General features: G+C 47.2%; 1 protein-coding gene and 1 long non-coding RNA gene across 2 annotated transcripts in view; one reads left to right on the plus strand and one right to left on the minus strand.

The window, feature by feature from the left end:
• Nucleotides 1-450: 450 nt before the first annotated feature.
• Nucleotides 451-2434, minus strand: LOC142796298 (uncharacterized). Its single transcript, XM_075886590.1, has 2 exons — nt 1950-2434; nt 451-1912 (listed from the first exon to the last, which is right to left on the minus strand). Exon 2 carries the CDS (start codon nt 1866-1868, stop codon nt 576-578), a length of 1293 nt encoding a protein of 430 aa, XP_075742705.1. The 5' UTR covers nt 1869-1912; nt 1950-2434; the 3' UTR covers nt 451-575.
• An 8952-nt stretch (nt 2435-11386) lies between these two features.
• Nucleotides 11387-24185, plus strand: part of LOC119169458 (uncharacterized) — a 29652-nt gene continuing 16853 nt past the window's right edge. Inside the window, exon 1 of the long non-coding RNA XR_005109616.2 lies at nt 11387-11725. This is a non-coding gene — a long non-coding RNA (uncharacterized LOC119169458). The remainder of the gene's footprint in view (nt 11726-24185) is intronic.

Genomic DNA, 24185 nt, shown 5'->3' on the forward strand with positions numbered 1-24185 from the left:
GCGCGTGTGCTGCTGAATGTGCTGTGTTTATCTCTCTTCCCTATCTTTCATCTCCCTCTCCCATGCACAGGGTAGCAAACCGGCTGCCTAAAGGCTGGTTAACCTCCCTGCCGTTCTTTTCCTCCTATTTCCCTTCCTTACTGGGAGGCACAGCACGTTGCGGTGTCCAGGGATTTGCAAATGCATGTGGTGCAGATAACGCAGTAGCAACCCCTGCCTAAGCTCAATGTGGTTACAAGCGCGCGAGATGGAGGTGTGGAATGTCTTATTATTAGCATAGCTGGCCCTATGGGGTGGTTTGAGGAGGGAGGGTGGTGACAGCAGTCTTTTTCCGCAGTGACCCCCCCCCCCCCCCTTAGTTTATCGAGTTCACGGCGTAAAGAAAACAATTTTTTTTTTTACATCGTGTCCCAAACTTTCCAAATAACACGGGCCGAAAAAAATCACGCATTCCGAAATCCACTAATATTTATTCGCTTTACAACACATATATTACACAATATTACAACACACATATATTAACACACATATTACAACACATATATTATTCGCTTTACAAGCGTCATGAAAATTCATTAGGATAAAGAGCCCTGCATGTTTCCATGACCTCTTATGATAGTCAGAAGAGTTCGCATGTCCCTTGGCATGATGGTGACGCGACGCGCGCTGTGCGCTATCGTGTTCGTGCCCTCTAGGAGCTGCACGAGGACCGCTTCGCTGGCTTCGTGTAGAGCTTCGAGCGCCAGTGTCTGCATGGCGAAATCGTGACCGTCCGTCGCGTGACGTTGCAGGATCTCGCGCACAACTCTGGCGAAAGCCCGTCTCGGTATGAGCTTGCGTGTTTTCGACTGAAGCCGCACTATTTCTCGGTACACTCGGTAGCCCGGTGGTACTCTCGCCTTCTTCATCGCACCTTGCTGCGGCCCTGGTTGGCCCGATGGCCGCGACGCGGACCGTTCCAGTATCTCCGAGGTGCCACCGACATCGGTATTTGCCTTGGTAACGTCGGACATCCTCGCCGGAGAAGTGGACGCACGGTTATCGCGGGGCTCTTTGGGGCGCGGGCTCCTAACATTTTCCGTCGATCGACTAGACCGCTGCGGACTAGCTTCTGGCTGTCGTGCACCGCTTGGCTCGTTGGATTCAGGCACTGAACTGGGCGCACTTGCCTTGGCACTGGGAGCGACGCCCTGTTGCGAAGAAGACGACGGCGACCGACGCCACGGACTGTCCTCACGAGGATAAGGCGCAGCCTCGAGTGACTGGCGTCCTGATGGACCTGGACTGTCAATGGGACCGGCGTGCATCGGACTGTCATCCCGAGGATGAGAGGCAGTCCGGAAAGACTGGCCTCCCGTTGACGCAGGACTGGAGACGCGGCCGAGGGGCCTCATGCCGTGCTCACCGCGAAGGTACGGACGACTCCAAAATGAACCTTGTCTCGTTGACCCCTGCGGTTCACCGGTAGGAGCGGCAGGCGAAGGTGCTGTTGATTCGGACGACCCACCGTGCTCGCGATGAGGCGTCTTCTTTGCCGGCCCAGCTTCCGACGACGAGCCGTCTCCTCTCCGTCGATTCAACTCCGCACTTTCGCGTCGACGCGCGCTGAAGCTTCCGTCGTCGCCTCTTTTAGGCTTACTTGTCCGTAATCGTCGCCGGCTTCTTGCATCCGGCTCTGAAGGGCCACCACACGTTCCGTCGGGTTCTTGGTCACTCGTTTTCAATATTGTTGAACTGAGCGACGTTTCCGTGGACGACGATCTATTCGCAGCCCATTGCGCTAGAGTGAACCACTGTGCCTTTTTAGGCTGCCCCGACGAAGACGAACTTGTGCCCGAGTGGTTGTCTGGTGATCGCCGAAAGGACATCTCAGCTGAGCACGCCACTGTCGAAGTCTCGGGCGAAGAATCAACTGTCAAAAACACTTTTCACTTCCAATGTAGGGAAACGTGTCAAAAACACTTTACACTTCCAATGTAGGGAAACGCAACTTCGGCGCGCTCAGCTACGTTCGTGGAGTTAGCGCCTATAACATTGTTGCCAGGTGCCAAGTGGTGACCCGATTAACGCAACGGAGCAACTCAACGTCGTTTGTTTACACGGCTTGCACTTCAAGTCGTCTTGCAGTCGCAGACAGACAACATGATGCTTCCCGAAGGCCGCGTGATACAGCCACTTTCGTTTGATGTAAAGTAATAACACGAAAGCAGCCGCTTTACACTTCCCAGCTGTGTAATGGAAGCGGTACCGAATGTACGGGTTTCCAGTTCAAAACTTCCGGTTTTCTTTAGTGCCCACGGCAAGGAATTCATGAATCGCTGCGAGCCTCTTTATTCCTGCCTCTTTCTAGACGCTTCTAGATATCTCAATCATGAAACCTCAACAAGAGAAGCGCGCATATTTTTTTGTGAAAACATTGTGCACGCATTCCCATCGAACTCGAAATCGCAGCGATGGCTCTTTCGGCATAGTTCAACAAACAGAGGAAGAAAAACATTTGGCTCACAAGCAGTAAGCGCTCATCTTACTTGTTATCATAGTTTCAATCACAGCCAGTCCAGCATTTGCGCAATAAACAACTCGCGTTATCGAGCAGGAATCGTACTTCGTCCAACGCCGCTGCATCTATATCGTCGCTGACCAATTCGATAAGCAGTGCCGAACGACTGAAGAAGAAAAGAACTTTTTGCGTACGCATGCAATGTTAATAATTGATATTCCAGCCAGAACTGCGCCCCAAACAATGCGATCGTTGTCACTCCCCTTTCCCTTACTTTTTGCCAAAATCACTGACATAAAAAAAGCTTGAAAGCAAATAACATATGCGTGCATAGCAATTGATCCCCTGTTACAAACGGCGCTTAGTTGGTAGAGGTAAAGGAATAGGTAATTTAGACGCGACTATCGTGCCGAACCCAAAACCTCCTTGGCAGAACCGTAGCAGACGACTACACAAACATTTCGCTAGTGTCGATCCTAGCAACAATAATCTAGCAACCTTAACGTATATATTTACATTTGTTTTAAGCTTGCGCTAAATACATTTTTTATTAGAAAGTATTTGTAGTAAAACGAAGAACACAAATATTAAAAATACGTTTTGCAGCCTTTTTGTGATGTTGGCAGCCAGCGCTACGGTGACGAAAAAACGCAACCGGTGACTGGCCTCACTGGCCGGCACAGGATTATGTTTTGAACGTGATTTTGGCTGCTGTTATCGGCGTAGAGTGCAGAGCGTGGCTGTTCAATCGTCGTAGCTGCCGTCAGGTCCGTTCGATTCACCTGCACCGGTCGGAACCGGTTCACGGCTGTGCACGCGAAGTTCAGAAATTGTGCAGTGTGAGTTCAGCGGTGCAGGCACAGCACGACACCCGAAACGAATGATGATGTGCCGACAAGGTGTTGGCCTTATTTCTTTTCGGTTAATTTACACCATTCAGCAAACACCGACCTATGGCGAAACTCACATGCGGACAGTTTATGAGGCGCTAACATCTTGGCAAAACACACCGCATTTGTAGAGGCGAGTACGGCGCCTAAGCCACCTACGTTTAAGTGCTGCGTCGTCTGCTCAGCTGCACGCGCGCCTGCACCAAGCCGGCACCGTCAGCAAAGGAGGTGCAAGAAAATTGTGAACCGGTGCTGCACCTCCTCTGCACCTTTCAAAACGAATGGCAGGGTTCAGCGGTCGTCAATGCTGCACCGCTGAAACGAATGGTAAGGTGCAGCACCTCGTGAACTGGTTCACGTGGTGCAGGTGAATCGAACGGACCTAAAATGATCGGTGGCGGCGGCACCGGTGGCGTGGAAAGTGAAACTACAATATCAAAAAAAAAAAAAGCTACTTTACTGTGTTTTCTTTGCCTATTTGGCCGTAAGTCAGTACTTTTGAGAGTAATGCATGAGAGAACTGCATGGAGATGTACGAGGACTGGCGAACGCGCTCCGTAGATGATTTCTTTTTCAGCATACATATTGAATATACGCTCTCTCAGCGCGCCCCGTTTATTCACATAGCTAGCACTGTATCACAAGAAATTTCATTTCTTTTCATTCTCACAGCGATGCTGTTATATGCGCTAGGTATTATTTCTTATTAACTTACACCTATTGTTTTTACTTCCAAGTAACTGTAATCTTTTATTTATTATCAAATGTACAACATGCCTCTGTAATGCATTCTGGCCTTGAGGCTACTAATAAAGAAATGAATAATGGAAGAGCTTCTTTTCAAAGAGTGAGTAGGGGCAAGTGGAACTCGCAGTCTTCGTGCGTAACGTACTGCTTTTTTTTTTTTTTGAGTAACAGACAGGTGGGCAATTTATATAGGTCACGATGGCATGTAGTGATTCCTGAAACACACGAGAAAGGCATTGATTCGTCTCCAATAAGGGGGCTCTGCTCAGCGACTTATGATGCAACTGCTACAACGCAACGAATACAAAAAGAACAAAATCAATATAAGACTGCATGCGCTTTTTTTTTCTTTGTTTCTATTTTCAAAGACTTCATTCTTGTAAGACGCAACGAGGTGCGCGAGTGGAGTGGGGTGAAGATCAGTGCTTGAGTCTCGGTTGTTTGTGAGACCCCTCTTTATCTACATACCAGCCCATACTCCCTCCCCCTTTCTTTCCCTTAAAAGGAGTACTGAAACAAAATTTTGAAAGCGAGATAACCTGTCAAATAGATTTGGGTAGATACACACATCATGAAATGTAAACAAATATTGTCACCCAGAACATATTCACAATTAACTTTGAATCGCGTGTCGTCCAACAGCATACTAATCGTGCCTTCGTCATTCGGGTAAACAAACAACCTCCTTTGCGTCACGTGTTTTGTGTTGGCTGCTGCTGGCAAACCATTTCAAGAGGGGCAGACTTGTACGGGAATACAAAGGCTGGTGTTGGAGCTTCAGCAGCGTTTTGCAAGGGGTCACGTATTTTTACAACGCCCGAGAGGAGATCACAGGAGCGGCAACAAAACCTTCGTTGAAAAGACTTGTCGGCATTGTGATTCACGTGCACGCGGTTTTCTGCGTCCACCTAGCCAGCTATAGGGGAGACCCGCTCCAGTTTGCCCGGCGACGCCAGCGCTTGCCTTTCCCCTGCCAGAAAAAGCGCACAATAGGAGAGTCTTCCGACACTTCCGCTCCCCTTGGCTTCCACACATTTGCGAAGCGCGCGATGCACGTGAAACGTCCCTCGTTCCGCGATGTCACCCCAACAGAAAAGGGGGAACTATTGCTGCGTCGTCAACTGTCACAATAGCCGTGCAAACACAAAGGGGTCGACTCCACCAGTGAAATTCTACCGATTCCCAAACCGATGGTACGAAACAAGCAGACGACAGGAATGGGTTAAAGCAGTGCGCCGAAGAAAGGAAGTAATCAATTTTTTCATGAAAATTTGCAGGCGCACAATGCATTCAAAATAATGGGTGTTAACTCCTTCGTCACCGTTCCTCTGATCTATCGAGTTACTGGGAGATGCACGTCCCCATCTTAAAAGTATAAATTTTCAAATCCCGTCTTTGGAGCACTGTAAAAAATAGCGAACAAATCTTTTATGCTGCTACTATTATTCGATATTGTTGGGGACGTAGTAGTTGAAGCTGTGTACACATGTGGTATTGGTGATGTGTTGTTATATATATTTTTATCTACGCAGAGCCGACGGAAGTGTGTGGTTGCCAAAATCTTGGACAATCATTTGTAGCAGACATTTTGTGGGAAACTGCAAAAGTGACTCAAGTCTGCACCTGTCGTATGTGCCGACAGTGTTTCCAGCGGCTTACAAGAAACGGGCACCTTACGCGGAAACGGCGCAGAGGTATGATAGGCAGTGAAGCGCATAGCTATCTATACATTTTAAAGCATTTTCTGAGGACCCTTGATTTCTGATTTCAAGCTCAGCGTGAATTCGTTCCGCGTATGCACAATTATCAAGTAAAGCGAAAATAGAAGGGATTTGATCAAACATGGCACTTTCGCGCCGTTACATTTTAAGGGTAAGATTGGAACGTGGTTAGTAACAAGCACAATTGTAACGAGTACAATTTGCTTCACATCGGCTACATGGCTGAGCAGACGCTGCCCTTTTAGCAAATTGCTCCTACGAAAAAAATCCTCAATTGCGGCGATCCTCTTAAACGTGGACAGAAGCGTGTACATCGTAACCGCACGCGACGCGAAACTCTCAAAAACACGTGCAGAACGCGTGCAGCGCGCGAGCAAAGAAACGCGTTTTCAAGGCAGGTTGAATGGGACAGCGGGGGTAGAGTGTACTAAAAGCTCTAGTACACTCTAGCGGAGGGGCGAAGACTCGAGTAACCAGTTTTCTCCCCGCATTGACTGACAGCGCCACGCTCCGCAGCGCCTCCTCCTCGGCGTGGGTCTCCTCAATGGCTTTGCACGAAAACCCAGGATTCCTTTCCTGCCAGCGAAAAACCCCCTCTGGGTCCCGACTCACTGAGGAAACAAGACTTCAACAATTAACATCGTGCACTCAAGCAAACGAGCTTTCCAGCCATGGGTTGCAAAAGAAAAAAAGCGACATTTTTAGCGTAAGTGCTCCTTTGCTCATAGACTTCTAAAGTAGGGACTATTTATGACGTGCAACAGTCTTTTCTCTTATCACAGTGCGTTGGGGACGGGGGGATAGAGCATTAATGTACGACTGGAAGTGGGGATGGTCGTAAACTAAATGGCTCCCTAAAAGGCTTTAGCAATCCTTCATTGCGCAAAAGATCCTCTCTTTTCATCTTGCTGTGCTATCTCCGTGCCTTCTCATGCCCCTCCCCCCCTTCAAGCTTTGTTGTGTGCTTGCCAGCTGTGGGTGAGGCGAGTTTTAACTAATCCCACCAGCCTCCCAGATCAGTTACTGCTAGCTTTCCTTGAAAAGCAACCATACACGCACAAAAATGTTCGAAATCACCTTTCTCGGGCAACAATAAAGTCTGAACAAACGTGAAAGCTCCAATCAAGATAACCAATCATCCAATCACCACTACAGTCACCACAGTGGTGGAAGGGAGAAAATAATCCGTGACCTGGGCACCAACGGGTATTTACAAAGGCGTTTATTCGCAGAGCCCTCCGTAAGATAAAAGAAGGGGGAAATACGTGACACCAACCGTGCCACAACAACGCCATGTGTCGATCTCCTACATCGTATGCGCCAGCGAAGGCAAGAGTCGACGTTGCCACCAGCCTTCCAACCCCGTCGGCAGTTTCATCCGCTGGTCCAAAAGACCTTGCACCTGCGGGAAGAGCGCAACGCGCCGTGTGCAGGATCACGTGCGCTGGCTAAACCAGGAACTTCCATGAAAAAATCAGGCCGCACCGGAAGGACTTCGGTCAAATGAACAGTGAACGGAGCACAGAGGCAGGCCATAGTGGGTTGGCCACCATACCCGTCCCAACAGCACGGTAATCCTCTAAACAGAAAGAAACTTTCGTTGGCGGCTCCCCGTTGAATCCTGGCACACTCAGCAGACAGTGCGAGACAACACCTGCACCACTGAGGACACTGCCCTCCCTCTACTTCCAGGGCCTGCAATGAATCGTGGAAAACATCTCGGACCTTCTCACCCCCCAAGAAAAAAAGACGATCAGGCTTCAAAACATTGGGTTTCTTAGTATAAATATTGACCGGGGTTTTCTGTTTTTCTATTTTTCTGTTATCCCAACCAAGCAGACTTCTGCCGAAGGCTCGCCTTTGAAGTAATACAGATATCTGTGCTGCACGTCCTAAACCCCGAGACTAGAACTCATTGCTGCGTTTTGTAGCCTGTCTGCATTCCTTTGGGCGTACAAAGAACGCAAAAGCTCAGGTATGAGTAACTTGAGCCTGAGAAAAGCCTGTGTCGTCAAGCTTTTCGCGGAATGGACTGGGCGAGCACAATGACGGGTGAGGAACCGCCGAAATTGCTTCCGCGTGTTAAACCTGACTATGAATAAAAAGGAGTTTGAATAAGAAAAAACGAAAAAATAAAACGGGCGCTGCTATGCTGTGTCGATACGAAGTCCTGAACTGCAGGCGCGCTGGCAAAATGTTCAGAAGCTCCTCAAGTTTTCAGGGGGTCACAAAAATCTGACAGCATTACAGTTTGGAGGAATTTGTCTTTGCCAGTGACAAGCGTCGCGCACGGCAGGAGCGGTGTGTTGATTCCTGCCCCCTTCCTTCTTGGAATCCACTCGGAAAGCTTTCAACGTGTCACAAGGCAGGCAATGATATCAAAGCTGATAGCACGTGTTGCCACTACATTTACAAAACTTGCGATTCGTCGAGATGTAAACTTGTTTGGCGTAAAATATTACATTGAAAGGGCATTCACTAGCACCCATCCCGTATCTCTTGTTCTTGCGAATATTTTGTTTCGCGCTCCACAGTTTTCCAATCGCCACATTTATTCATGAAAAAAAAAAAAAACAGAAGCGACATCTGAGGACAAGCAGTTCAATGCAGGAAAGAGCGTAGGGGCGCTCGATGCTCGCGAATCGTGCCGCTCTGTCGCCTTGGAAGCCGCATGATTTATGAAGGTGGAACACAGTGCTCGTTCTCCGTTGATTTGGTACATAATTGTAAATAAAACTCCCGGAGTTGCACATGTGCCAGAACATGCTGCACAACCCACTTCCATGCCCTCTTAAAGCCATGTTCATTTATTTCGACCAGTTGTGAATTATACTAGATACACAATAATGTAGTTACGGATAATTATTCAGTTTTTCCTTTCGTTATCATCGCAATCGAATATGCGTTATTCTCTCATCTGGGAAAAGATCATACGAGTTTTGTAGCACGCTGCGCATAATTTACTCATTCTACTTTGTCATAGTCTGCGAACGGTGTACTCTATAAACGCACTACCTCTTAGCACTAAAGTTGTAGCCAGTGCGATGCATAAAATCACTATAACATCACCAAAAATTAGGGTTTTTTTAGAAGAAACTCATAACGACCTGTTGTCAATTCTAACTTCAAATTGTGAAATCACGCCGACGCGAACGGCATTAGCTCCATGACACTGCAAACAAATTTATAAATAGTTGTTCACCTTCGAAGTAGGCAGTATACATTCGCTTCTTAGTCGTGTTAGCATTTTAGTGTTGATATCTCATCTCAGTGGTGCATTTTATGTCGCCATTTTATTCCGTGCCATTTTTATTCGAAAATATGAGCAAATCATTTTTATCAAGGACCTTCACTGGAACGAGTTCCAACAGTGTGGGGAATAGACAGATTTACAATTTGGAAAATCAATTGTGTGGCTTAATTAAAACTCAGCCGGATTCACTCAGACTCTGATTCACGCCTCCATCAGAGTCTTTCAATTCCTATGATAGACTCATCAGGGACTTTGCCGACTTATAATGGGAATACATCTCTCGTTCACGTCATGCGTTGATGAAGACTTTTACTGTGCGCTCACGATGGTGAAATATGGGACAATGAGGAAGGGTGAAAGTGTGGTTGCCATGCCCACATGACGATAATATATAGGGATGAACTCTACCGATCTACGTAAGAAGAAGCCAATGAAAAACCCGAATGAAGCATTGGAACCAGGAAAGACAAGTGCTGGACTTAAAACAAAATGTTATTAAAAAAAGCCCCTACAAAAATTAACCACAAGCACATGCTTCAAAAAGCTATCTAAAGCCCAGTTGCACAATTAACCGTAGATTTTTTTCCAACAAATGGTTCAAGCTGGTATGAAGCAGCCGATATCCATGACACACCAAATTATCAACGCCAAGTTTATCTGTGAAGAAAGCTGGGGGATCACTCACACATGAGACTTCGCTCTGTTTTCATTTTGAAGCCTTCACGGGTTTCACGTTCAACTGTTTTTTTTCCATTGCAAATGACATTCCATGATTTGAAAGAAATTCCTTTGTCAGTCGGCCTTGTCTACTGAAATCAGACAGGTCGACACTCTTCAGGCACAAAACTGACCTCTTCGCTAGTCTTTGCATCCCCAATATATCAGTGTCACCGGCAAAGGAAAAAATATAACGTGGACGTGAAGTGCAACGCATTTACAAGTGATCCTTCAGTTGTCCTTGCTACTATATAAGGGATTCGCGTTGCTAGATAGTGGGTGCACGGGGCGTTGATCATGAAAGTGTGCTGTTTGTACCATTTTGACACGCTTCTTGCCTTTGTAGTGCTAGGTGTGCAGCTGTGGAACGCCTCAGCCTATGTTTCATGAATGCGCTTCTGGTACATGGGTTTGTGGACTTTCCGCCATAAACATTTCTCTCGATGTCCTGCCAGGTTTAGCTCCTTAGTTTGTTCTTCCAAAAATATCATAAACCAACTCGCAGGGCAAGCTACATATGTGGTGTCCATTTTGAAACACGGTTGTGACAAATTGGCATCTATAAGTTGAATGAAGTCCGAGATAAAAACTGGTGAATGAAAGGTAGATTACTTGATTTGATAACGCGGCATGTAGCATCGCATGGTGGGCAGGACAAAACACGTTGAATATACAAGCCCACGCTTCAGTGTTTTGTCCGCATTCATATTTTGTGCGTTACTTCACAGTTCACACAAACTAAATTTATAGTAATCACCATTTTGTCCAATATTGTTGATCTTGCTCAACCTGCTCCACAATGGTGATTGTTTCTGTTTGATAGAGCATTTCGTATAGTAATTGTAATTTTACCCTTATTTGTTCATTAAAGGCCATGCATGTGGTCCAGTTTCTTAACTGTTTTTTTTTCGTAAATATGCCCTAAACCGCATATCCAACTAGCCCAAATTTCGATTCTGTTACCATGCCCTAAACAGCTTGCCCTTCGTCAGTCATAACATCTTCCATACGCATCGCGCTTCTACCCTGCCCGTCCCCAGTTCTGGCCCAACCCTTCGCATTAGAAGTGCCTTTGTTCTTCGTCTTGCTTGCGCAGTCATAATTACGAATATTGCAGTACTAACTTTCCACACCTTTACAACATTTTTCAAAGCCCGCCTCACAAATTGCATATTCTCGTCAGCTAGAATATGTCAACTGTCATTGCCAAACACCACCGTTGGCGCTGTCACTGACTGGGATCCGCTGAAATACAATGAACTCAAAAGTATTTTAAAATTCACGTTTTAATCTAATCCAACATCATTAGGAGCACTGGACAAGTTTTTGTTTTATATAGTACACTTATTTAACTTGAAATGACAGGTGAACCAGTTACGATGCCTGGACAGAATTAAGGTTTGATTGGTGACAGAAGGTGCAAAATAAACGTGGGTTAGCAGAAAAAAAAAATCTATTTAATTGGCGCGCTGAAAAAACACGTTGGCGGCGGCGGCGGCGCACCGATAGGTTGGCGTCGATGGCGGCGACGTAGCAGAAACACTTGGCGGCGGCGCGCCGCCCCTTCGGTGCACATTTTTCTCTCTTTCTCTCTCTGACGTGGCAACATACAAACACGAGCCAAATCCATCGACAGCCGAAGCGCCAAAGGCAAATTTGATTCCATGTCGTCTAGTAGTGCCTGGTCTCGTGTCGGTGACAACTTTCGAGGCAAAAAAAAAAAAAAACATTATTGAAGTGATCAAGCGCCGTCGCTGCCTGGTATTTTGCGTCATGCAACGATTGTGCGCGGTTCCCGTGCCCCTTGGAACGTCGGTCAAAGGAATCTGGCTTACAACACTCCACAGTTGATGGCCCTCGCCCGTCACAAACTACTGGCACTGCGAAAAAAACAACGGTAAGTGGCACAGGCTATTCGCACAGAGTATGCAACTCGGCAGAAAGCTGTTACCGCACTTGGTGGGCGCATTTAAAGGTGCAGGCTCATCTAAGCCTTAGCTAGCGCTGGACAATGTGCGCGTGATCGATTCGCTTTGTCTGCGCTCAGAGACATGGCCCGTCAGTTTCAGACCCTACCTTACGAAAAAAAAAAGCAAAAATGAATCCTCCATAGTGAACCTCGACAGGGACGGAGAACGGAGACACGCGCACGCAGAGCGCCGTGTGTGTGTCTTCTCTGTCCCTGTCGTGGTGCGCTACGCCTTATGAATGATGAACGCCAATCGACTAGCCTGCAACGTACCTTAGCGAAAAAAAAAAAAAACGATTCCGGACTCTCGAGGACGCGAGTTCGATTTCTGGCTACGTTCATCCTGGCTACGTTCATCCGTGACCTTAAATCTTGTATGCTTAGGTGCAGGTGCATGCGCTGGGGCAGGCCTCAGCGTGCCCGGAAACAGCCAGCCCAGCGTGCATGACATGTCACGTGAAATAATGAGGATAGTTAGTACTGAAGCTTTACCAACAGCTGAGTCGGGCTCCTTTTAACCGCGCACGTTGTATCCGTGGTGTGGCCCAAGTTATGTGGTGCGCATGGGGGTTATGTAAACGGGGGTGTGGGATGTGCATGTTAAGGTTTGTTGCATGTGCGTGGTCGGGCTCAAGCGCTACACAATGTGCTTGTGTGTGTTGACATTTTGTGGTCCCTGTATCGGAAGTTTGCGTTAAAGTATCGAGAATTCGTGCCCGGTTATTGCGTATGTGTGTATTTATACGCGGTTATCATGTGTTTTTGTGTATGAATTGTTTTTTTTAAGTTACGTGCTCCTTCGGCTGATGTTAGCTGGAGTGCGCGTATGGACGCAGCAAGTGTGTCTGACCTTCTAAATATTTCTTTGCGTGTCTTTCTTGTCCGTCTGAAGGAATCCACACAGGAAAGTAATGTCAGCCTGGCTATAACCACACCTTGCTATCCAGATTGTCCACGTCCTGCTGGTTTGGCCATTCTGAATTGTGAGGACTGCGCCGATTTGGAATGTATTCCTCTTTGAGCGGCTGAAGAGTTAAAAGCTGCTTTTTACTTGCTGGCAGTGTGAAATGATCAACAGAGTGATGGCTGAGACGGCACTGTTAGTAAAACAGCAGGCCGACGACTACACTCTGTTTGGAGGCATGTTTATAGATTGGGAGATGAGCATCAATGAGATCGAGTGTGAGCCATTGAGATTGGTGCTCTAGTCGGAGATGGAGAAGCACCAGGTTGTTTTGAGGCATGTCACCTGAAGGAGTTGGAGACGAGAAATGGGGAGGGTTAACGCTGAAACAGTTGCTTTTGGAGGAGTGGAAACAGTGTGAAGTCCTATGGGATGAAGTAGTGTACAAGCCCAGCCTGAGCTTTCAGAAGGAAAGTGCCTGCTGGATGGGAGTTGTGCTATTTCGAATAGCGAAGTCGTCTTGGGTAGACAGCACAACTTTTGTGTGATGTGTAGAGCACTGAGTGCGAAAAAAGAATGAGAAGAGACCCTGATATTTGTGCATTTACTGTATGAAAGAGGAGGTGGCAGAGGTGCACGAAAATAGTCTTGCCCATCAGCTGGACTGAAAAGGAGAGGACAGGACACTCTTTTGGAGTAGGAACCAGGCAGGGTCGTTCTTTCAAGCTATTCACCAATGCGAGGCCCCTTCTCCTGGGTGGTAAAGAACAAGGCTTGGTGGAGCGGGGGGCACAGATAGTGCTTCTACCACTGACCTGCCGCCTGGAAATGCTGGGTGTGTCAGCCGAGCAAGGTTAGTGCACCTTCATGTATGGACAGGAAAATGCCGTAAGTGTGCAGCACTAATGGGCCTTTCCGGGGTAAGTAGTCTCATGCTTGTCGGCCTCAAGGAGGCGCATGCCATGATTTTTGGTGGCCAAAACTTGATGAGTTGCGCGGACCAAGTGACGTGTGATGCCACAAACACGCAGATGTTTCCCCCAAAGAGAGGCGCAAATGCAGGGCTTTGAGGTTGCCTGCCGCCACGCAGCAGACGGAGTCGAAGGGCCATTAGTTTTGATTTTGGCGGTCCCCACTTCAGGTGCTGTTCTGACAAAGAAAAGGCCCATTGCTTTCGGCAGGAACGGAAATGTTTTGTTCCAGCTGATGGAAGGGCAGCTTTACGAGGGCTGTGCTCGGCAATGGATTTGGAGGACAACATCCGGCAGTCCCTGGAAGTCGTAGTAGTGCCCATGCTGACTCTTTGGAGATACCCAACGGCAGTCTTACCATAGAAAGCCCTATGGCGCAGCTTTGCGGCCTGTTGGCTTAGCGGCTGCTGAAATCACTGTGGTATTGTTTCTTTTTTCTTATGCATGCCTTCACGGATGGAGAATCTGGCAGCCAAACTCTCATTATAGGGTGTAGGGCATCTGATGGAGACAAATGGACAATAAGGCCAAAAAATGAATAAGGGACATTATTACTAGTAATCATGATATAAATATGAAGAAGTTAAAGTGGTCAAAAAGAGACAGCTTGCCATTGGTACAACCTTTAGACAATGCATCCAATGCTTTGCAAAGTGAGCTACACTGGCATTCGTCCCGCTGTTCATCGTATGAGGCATTTTTGTGCCTCTCGAGGGGGGAGGGTTAGCCAGTGGCACTGACTAAGACTCCCTGACAGAACTGTACATAGTAGAAGAATTGGGCTCATGGAGCACCTCCTGTGCAGTGCAGGGCAGAAGGTGGCGTACCTATGCATGTGTAGTTTAGGGTGTCTGTGTAAGACAGCATATGCATATGTGCAAAAACTTCTTTTATTAAGTGTACTGTTTTGTCCCGATGACTACTCAAAACACAGCAAGTGTGAAAGTTTGGAGAGCACCCGGAGATGGCACAATGCAGAGCCAGATTTCTTCCCTGCTTCTGGCGAAAATTGTTGTCGTGCTTCATGAGATGAGTGTTGAGGCATCGACCACTCTTGCTGATGTGCGTTCTCCTATAGGACATAGGGGACTTCATACACAACACTAACAGTACACTTTACAAATTGATGAGTGCGTCTTGTGCTGCACAGAGCATTTTCATGTCTTTCCGTATTCACAAGGTCACACAATTGCCATGGGTGCCGAAAATGCCACAGTTAGTTATGCTTGCATAACAATCTTCTTGAGGCCGAATGTGCAGACTTGGGATATAAATAGGACAAAGCATTCATCCTATTCCTGCTGTAGAACTTCCGCTTGGAATCTAAACGTCACGGCATTGGTGAGATTAGCTATTAGTTTTATTAAGGTCCTTGTTGGGTACACATATACATACCAATGTTGATCTCTGCTGATGGTTATCTCTCTTTTTAAAAATCTATGGCATTGAAGCTGTAGCATGGAAAATGTGTGAAGCCAAGTCTACTCTCATTTTTTGACAATTTATTTGGGAACATATGGGATTTCATAAGCTTTGTTTTGACTTTCAAGATAACACTATTGCTGTCTATTTTCCACATTGTAGATGCATGCTCCTAGTGTGCCAGAAAAATGTTTCATGTAGGAGTGTTATGGCTTTTTTTGCTGGTCATCACCACAGAGCAAGTTTTTGGCTCTGTGGTGACTAATTCAGACTTTACTTGTTGAATTGAAGGGCATATACACATATAACGGGTCATTTCCAATCACTTCACTTTTGCGTCAAATCATCTGCTCTTGCGCTAAGGCTCGTATTCGGGCAGAAGTAGCCTGCATCACATGTATTGTGTATTGTGCCAGGCATAGCTTCTGGTACCGGCTTGTGTCATGTGTTTGCGCACTGCCTTGAGCTTGAGGAGTGCAAAAGTGCCTGCTGGTAATAATAAAAAGCTTCTGTTTTGTGGGTGTTCAGATGCGCATGCCCTTGACAGGTAACATGATTCTCGTATCAGGAGTGTGAAATAGGCTCTTTGTCCTTTACAAATGTGGCGCGTGCATGTGACAGTAGGCGGGGTGCCGGGCCACATCTCCTTTCCTTAAGCGACTACCCTGTTACAGTTGGGCGCAAAGACTCTATGGTTAGAAGGGGTGGCTGGAGCCCTCGATGATGTCTGCAGTGAAGCATCGTCGCTAGCATGCGTAGTGAGTTATTGCTGTCGGTTCCGTACAGGTCACCTCATTAGCACGTAGCTCCATTGTAGAGGGCATCTTGCGGTTCTGCTACTCTCGACATCTCGAAATCTTTATCGTCAGTGTTGAAGAGTAATGTGAAGGGAGGTAGTTGTGTTTTCTTTTCTGAGGCCGGCAATGGAACGAGCATGTTTCTGTGACAACTCTTGTGTCCGTGTTGTGTTCGAATCCAGTGAGAGAGCAGGATGACGGCTCAAGAATTAAGAAAGTTTATTTCCAGCAGTAGTTGCTGGGGGTGAGCCTAGGCAAAAATAGGTGAAAGTGCAGCTTGAATGAATGTGCCTGGTGCCCAAACACAAGGCAGTTTTCACATAAATTTTTGTCTATGTGTACGTACATAATGAAGCTTATTTTGACTAACATAACAAACAAATTAAGGAGGCAAGAATACAGGTTATTGTGTTAAAACATATATATCATAGTGTATATTTAAACATACTTGCTTTTAACATTGCTACGTAAACTTATAGCGCATGTATTTAGAAGTTATTACGCTATACAGTGAATGAAATGTCTAGTGGTAGGAACTGATAATTCTGCTTAGTGTAGGTAAGGCGCCAAAAAAATCTTGAAACTTCTTTTTTTACCAGTGTTGCAAAAATAAGTACCTTGTTTCTGATATTTGTTTAAAAGATACGATACATTAAAGGCTGTGATTGTTTGCCATAAGTTGCGTGTCATGGCGGTACCAACCATTTCTTGTGGCTTCTGGTTCTAGAATTGCCAAATGCTTTTTTTTTAACTGCAGTTACTTCTTAAAAAGCTCTTGATGATTTCATTTGAAAAGAAAGATGAGGATAATAGCTGCTACTGATAAAACAGTGTGGCTTTTATTACTTGATAGCAAAGAAAGAATTCTGAAGGGGGATGAGTATCGGAAATGTGAGCGACGCATTGTAATGCTTTGACCTGTAACATAGAATTATGCACAGATTTGTCAACGTAGTTCTTCCGAATACACATGTGCGGTAGTTGTTGAGTTATCCCCACCGCGCATTTGAAGTCTGGCGCCCAGACATGGGTGTTTGGAGAGAGAGCTGGTAGCTCTTTGGCTGCATGATGATGGTTGAAATTTCGTCTCTGACATATTTTCACTTGGAGGTTCCTTTTCATTGCTTGTTGTTGAAATTCCCGGGAACGAGGAGGGTGGAAAATGTAAGAACTTGAGAGCATAGCTGGCATCTAATGAGCAATTTAGCTGGACTGAAGCCTGTCTGCCCCGGCGTGTCTCGTTAAGCCAGCAGGGCAGGTATGGATCGTTTTTCTGCAGCTGATGTTTCACTGCTCTAATGGTGTTTTCAGCGTCCTAAATGGTGTGTGGGTGACGAGGGATGCTTGTGGTGTGGTTGAAGCAGCATGATTTTGTGAATTATGTGAATACCGAATTTGAGAACTGCAGGTCGTTGTTGGATACCACTGTCACGTAGATGCCATGACAAGTGGAAATACTTTTGAGCTGGTTGATAATGGCATTTGCAAATGTAGAAGCCAGGTGTGTGACCTGAGGGTACCTTGAGTGATAGTTTGTACACATCAGCTAATTATTTCCCAGAAGTTGAAAGGAGTCGATCTCCACACTGCCATGGTGTAGTGGTCTGCAGCAGCAGTTTGGCTTTTTGGGTCAGTTCCTAGCACAGGTTCCTAGCGCAGCTGGAAACCATTGGCTCGATTTTCGATAAATATACAGGCCACTACACAGACTTTTTTGTCTGGTCTACAGCGTTCCATGCCTTGGTGATCCTCATGTAGGCAAGTGAGAATTTCGCTTCTCAGAGAATGACAAATCTGTAGATGCATTCTGTACAGCAGGTTGCGACCGATTTCAGACAGACCTGTTCCGTACTGCCAAAATGGAGTGAGGGGGGCTGGGACACTGTGTTTTTTCAGCCATCTGTGGAGGCACAAAAGGTGCTGACAGGCCTCATCTTCCTTTTGAGCTGTCTTCACGAAACTGATGTGTGCAAGCCCACGAGTACACTCTGTACATAGTTGTTCACTTCATCACACACGTGAGAGTTCCTACTGTCGAACTGATTTTTGCGGTTGCTGCTCTCGAGGGAGTGTCGGTAGTTGCAATGCTTTTTTTACCTTAGAGAAAAAGTGTGCCACACTCGCCGCCATGGCTACTGGTGGCTCTTTCTGATACTCCCACGTTTAATGCACATATATACCTGATAAAGTGTACGGGAGGATAGCCCCTGTGGTAGCTCAGTTGATAAAGCATCGCACACATTATTCAAAGGTCGCAGATTCGGTTCCTGGCCACGGCAAGGTATCTTTTCACCCACTTTTCTTTCTTCAGATTTAATTTACAATTAAATCTAGTAACATCTCCTATACTTTCTTTAGTGTGATTGTCTGTAAGATCCTATTAATATTGTGTCTAACAAAGAAAACGAGTCCTTAAATGTACGCTTTTCTTCATAATTTAGTCAAAGTGCACAAGGCGTGTGCAGAAGCATTTAATGTACGGTGGCAGCAGATCAAGAGCTTGCAAGAAGGGGATCAAAAGTTGATCTGTTCGAAAGGTTGGCATGAGGCCTCAAAGGTATTCTTCGAACTGTTAGGCTCCCAAGGTAAGAGTCAATGCTTCTTTTTTTATCTTAGCATACCGTGTTTTGCCTGGTGTTAGGGATCTTGAGGCGTAGGCTACTGGGCGGTTGTACTTGTAGCATTACTGTGCTAAATGCATAGGCTAATGCATCTGCTGAAGGTGTAATGGTATTTTCTGAATAGTATTTTGCCTAGCACTGGTCCAAACAGATGAAGTTTTGATGTTTTTGAAAACTTTTTCCTAAATGGGGCACCCTGTCTACTCCAATGTTTTCTTAAGAAGGATGCAAAGCGCAGCTGTCCTTTTGACGAGATTTGGCCGGAACCTTGCCAGATGGTCCACCATTCCTAAGACCCGGCAGACTGCGGCAGTGTCTGTAAGGGGTGGGGGAAACTTGATGGTGATTGTAGTTTCGTGCGGCACACGCACCGCACAGAGAACACAGGGCACGGCGCGGAAGCGCCGGCTGACACGAGGTACGCAGCAGCCAGTAGCCAAGCAGGAACTCCCTTTATGTACACATGCATGCTATTATATACACATGTACAATGCCCCATGGGGGCAAGCCGACCAGTTCCAAAAACGGAACCACGACACCACATCATTTCCGCCTTGAAGTTGCGGGTTCCTCCACACAACCAATTCACAATAATACAATGCACAGAATACACAGAAGAGTAAGAGATTTTGCAACATAACGCATGAAGAATTACACACGAAAATACAAAGGTCATGCACACTTGAGAAGGAATCGCTAGCACACACTGCACCTAGCACAATGTAAGATACGAATGTACGGCCGGCACACAACATGAAAGCACGCAACACGAAAGCAAGGCACAGTGCGCAATATATGGCCCATCATCCCCTCCCCCGAGAGAGGATGTCCGCATAGTCGCTGTCCTGTTTGTGTCTACGGCGCCGACGCCTGTACCGGTGCCATTCCCACAGGAGGTGGCTGGACTGTCGTCGCCCACAGCAGTCCGGTGGAGCGCGAGAATAGGCCCATGAACTCTGCATCCAGGGTACTTTCGGCATAGTAGGGGCCGGAACAAGCAGGTAACGATGCTCCGATGGAGCCTGGCTCGGCCCCACCGATGCAGAAGCCGTGCAGGGAGTAGGAACGGGCATGGTTGGCCTGGACGCGACCAGCGGAAGCACCTCCTCAGCAGCAATAGGGACTGACTCCGGAATCACGGCTGGAATGCTTGACGGATGCACTTCCGGTGGACACTGAATTGAAACAGTCTCGCTAAGATGATCGTTAGTCTGAAGAAGTACTGCCGGAGCAGCATGCAGAACAGCAGCAGGCACAAGCGAAGGATAGACAGCTGATGCAGGAAGAGTATAATCAGCAGCGGCAGACCGGATCAAAACAGCCATCCTCGCAAGAGCACTCTCAGTCAAATCAGGTGAAACCATGGTACGCTCAACTGCCGGCAACACGACAGGAGCAGGCGCCTCAGAAGCACGACGAGCTGGGACGCTAACAGGTGCAGCACAAGTGAGCACACTCTCAGTCCGAGCAGGCATCGTTGCTGCATGTGAAGTTGAAGTATGGCCCTGTAGAATTTGTGAAATTTCCGCAGACATCGGAGGGGCTGATGGCACAGCAGAGTTGGTAGCGCAACATTGTAGCAGTATGGGTTGAGGACGAACTCTGCGGCGTTGATGCTCGCATCGCGTAATCGAGTCGACCTGCATAGCAGCCAGCTGCTTCAACGCGCGGTCGACGCGCTCCTTTTCCTTGGCTTGTTCCAACGCTGCCTGGACTATGAAAGCGTTCCCAAGGGCATTGCGAGAATGAAGGTGGTGGAATCGGGGGAAACATGCTGCCGAGACAGACCAGATGCGGAAATAAATGTAGAGCCGCCCTACATATAAAGGTCCGCAGTCCCGTCAATCCGCCGAAATATCCTTAGGTAGCATCATGAATGTGAGCCGCACAGCAGAAAGTAGAACGAAGAATGGCTCACATTTCGGCAGGATAGACGCGGAGCAATGCAGGTATGGTCTCGGTGCGTCACAAGCATGTAATCTTCAGGAAATACTGCATCGGTGGGGTAGCTTGCACGGGTGCTGAGTTGATGGCATGAGGAAGAAGGCTCGATGCTCACCTTATTCGCATGATGCTTGTGGATTGCAGATCCTCATCGATAAAACGTAGTATCGTGCGGCAAACGCGCCGCACGGAGAACACAGGGCACGACGCTGAAGCGCCGGCCGACACGAAGTACGCAGCAGCCGATAGTCAAGCAGGAACTCACTTTATGTACACAAGCATACTATTATATACACATGTACAACGCCCCCTAGGGGCCAGCCAACCGGTTCCAAAACCGGAACCGAAACCACGACACTACAGTGATGGCCTTCACATTTTTAAGAGTTGAGATGTATGCCTTGAAAACTGATGACACAGCATAGGCAGGTCACCTCCTTCATGCTGAAAGCAGATTTAGAGAGGTTGAGGTTGATTCCAGAGGAAGCAAGCTGCTTGAAAGTCATGTCAAGGTTTCTATCGTGCTCGGCTTGATCGTGGCAAAAGACGAGGATGTCATTCATGAGAGTTGACAACTCCCATTAGTCTGCTCAGGATACCAGACATGTGTTCTTGGAAACATATGGTGCTGATGTTATGCCGAACGGAAGTCATGTGAAACAAAACATCCTACTGGCATTATGAGTGTTGTCAACTCTTGGCATGACATGGGGAAAGCAATTTGGCGAAAGCCCGAATTCGCATATAGTCTCGAGAAAACGGTTGCCTCACCCCACAAAGTGAGCATCTGTTCGGCTGACGAGAGAGAAGTCTTTCATGAGGAGTGAAGATTAAAGGCAGGTGAAGTCCACGCATATTCGGAAACCTCCTGAGGGTTTCACTACTGGATTAATTCTAGCGCACCAGTTTGTTGGGCCTTCTTGGGCGGATCACTCTTTATTAAATTCTGATGATCTCTTGCGTGGCTGCTTTTTTGTAGGGGCACAGGAATGCACCTTGCCATGGTCACAGAGTACAGCACAGCTGTAGGTTTGAGAGGAGGGCTGTATGCACCCAGCACCGCCGAAGAGTTTGGGGTGTTGTTCAACATGCTCTGTGGCACAAAGAAACTTAAGTAGTTTCAACTTTCTATGGCAGGTAATCAGAGGAGTTGATGTTTCAGCTGTTGCACTACACAGATCACCTTTAAGACCTCCACGTGATCATCGTATCAAATTTTCCAATGATCTGAAGTACTTTGCCACTCGGTCCTATGAGGGTATTTCTTGCCAGTCCAAGATATTCAGGAATTCTCGTAAAGATAGTCAGGACAACAAAGACTTGAGCATCGGTGTACATCTTTGTGATCAAATTATTCAGGTAGCCATTCAGGTCTATTTCGACAAGTCTAGAGTCGCGCTAAGTCTTAACAATTTGGTTTCTGACACCAAGAAACATAGCTGAGGTTCCTTGCTCGAGTGTTGAGATGTCTCTTGAGGAAACTTTTCCGCAGACACGCGTGAAATCGCAAATGTTGTTGCAATTAAAGCACTTATCTGTCTTTGGTGGGCACAGAGAACAAAAATGAGACAGTCCATTGCAGTAGCCACACAATTTAATACACCTATTTCATGGGGTTTTATGTGGGCATGGGAAGTTTGTGCCTTTGCTTCGATGATTGTAAGAGACTGTGTCATGCGAGCCCTGTGTATTCTGACTTGAGAGAGAATGGTCTCTGAGAGGCCTCGAGGAGGTGCTGCCACTGATGGTGTTTGGACTCCTTTTAGCATGCCTTAGTGAGTGCCATGGCTAGTGTGAGGTTAGTGTCCTGCTGTAGAGCTTGAAGGGTTTTTTTTTTTCTTTGTGGAATGCAAGTGCGAACCAGTCGCAGATGAGATGATGCTGCAAGTCACTGTAGTCGCATGCTTGTCTCTCTGCCACGTTGCATATGGCAATGAAGTACTGGTTGACTGCCTCAAAGGGGTTTTGTTCATGTCATTCGAAGTACGCCAACTCGTAGATGACCTATCTAACTTAGACAAAGTGCAACTGAAACTTTGTCGTGACAAGGATGAAGTTTCTGACGTCTTTCGTGGAGAGTGAAAATGTGTTGAAACTTTGTCTCGCTTTACAGCCCATTATGTAGAGCTGAGTTAGCACCTGCATTTCTTGCTCTCATTGGACAAGTCCAGATTGATAGCGGCAGTCGTCATCCACGCAGGTCACTAGGAGGCACGTTCAAACCGGAATGGTTGTGGATTTAGAGGGATGCCTGTTGTGGCGCTCATAGCTGTCATAGTAGAGTCTGTCATCATCCCCGCAGGGGCGCCTGCGCAAGTAGGCGTTTGGTGTGTAGCGACACCACGGACCCGAGCTAACGGGGGAGTTTCGATTCCCTCCCACGCCTAGCCGTGCGTGGCTTTGCCGTGTCCGGGGAAAAGGGGATCCTGGGGGTTGAGCCGACGCTGGGTGATTGGACCTTTAAGGCCCCCTGGCAGAGGCAACACACCCCTTTGGCCCCGGCTTCACGTAGACGGCACCCCTGGGCTGACCCACCCAGGGGAAATCGGCAGTCGCCTTTTCCTATCTCTCTCTCCCTACATCTTAGTCTTTATCTCTCAGTTTTTATCTGTCCTGTCTTCTCCTCTCTTCTGTTTACTTCCAAACTTCCTGGCGGCTAGGGTTAACCCTGTGCAAATAGCCTACCTTGGTCTAGGCGCATTGGGTTATAGTTGCGTTGTACGGCTGGCGTCTGCAGGTTTTAGCATCCACAAACATGTAGCGTCCCCTCGTTGGGCTCCATGGTGGGTGGCCGCCAACGCTTCTGAAGAAAATTAAACTGGCATGCATAGAGCATTTCCCTTATTAAATGATCGTACCGCCTTAAAGCGTGTACGCACAGAAGACTTAGGCTTTTTCAACCGATCAAGTGAAAACTTCCCTCATTTTCATGTTATACATAGTGAGATAAGCAGCAAGCAAGCCAGAACCGTATCACCCTTTGTAGTAGCCAGATGTCTCACAGAAACTCTTGGAGCCGGGTACAAAGTTACCAAAATGGCCAGTGGAGACCTCCTCCTTGAAGTTCGAGAAAAAGAACAGTTTGAAAAGCTACAGAGTCTATCTACTTTTGGTGACACTCCCATCACTGTAACGCCACACAGATCGATGAACACAACCCGTGGAGTAGTTTCTGATGCTGATTTGCTCGGCTTGACTGAAGAGGAACTTCTGGAGGGGTGGAAGAGTCAGAATGTGACCAATGTACAAAGGATCACCATTAGAAGAGACAACAAGGTAACACCAACGAAACACCTGATACTCACGTTCGCTTCCAGTAATCTGCCAGAAAGTATTCAAACAGGCTACACAAAGACGTCGATCAGACCATACATACCTAACCCACGTCGTTGTTTCAAATGCCAGAAGTATGGCCACGGCTCACAAAGCTGTCGTGGTCACCAAACTTGTGCACAATGTGGAGTGTCAGGCCACAACTCTGACAATTGCGAAGAACCATCACACTGTGTGAACTGTGGCGGAAATCATGCCGCATACTCACGGTCTTGCTCATTTTGGAAAAAAGAAAAAGAAATTATCACATTGAAAATTAAAGAAAACATCACATTCAAGGAAGCAAGACGAAGAGTGTCGCCATTTTATGGCGCTACATATGCTGATGCGGCGCGTCAGGGGGCAACGCCGCACCAGCCCTCGTCACTCCTTCGGCCAGCGCAGAGCGAGCCGACG

The sequence above is a fragment of the Rhipicephalus microplus genome, chromosome 2 (assembly GCF_043290135.1).
Source record: "Rhipicephalus microplus isolate Deutch F79 chromosome 2, USDA_Rmic, whole genome shotgun sequence".
Lineage (NCBI taxonomy): Eukaryota > Metazoa > Arthropoda > Arachnida > Ixodida > Ixodidae > Rhipicephalus > Rhipicephalus microplus.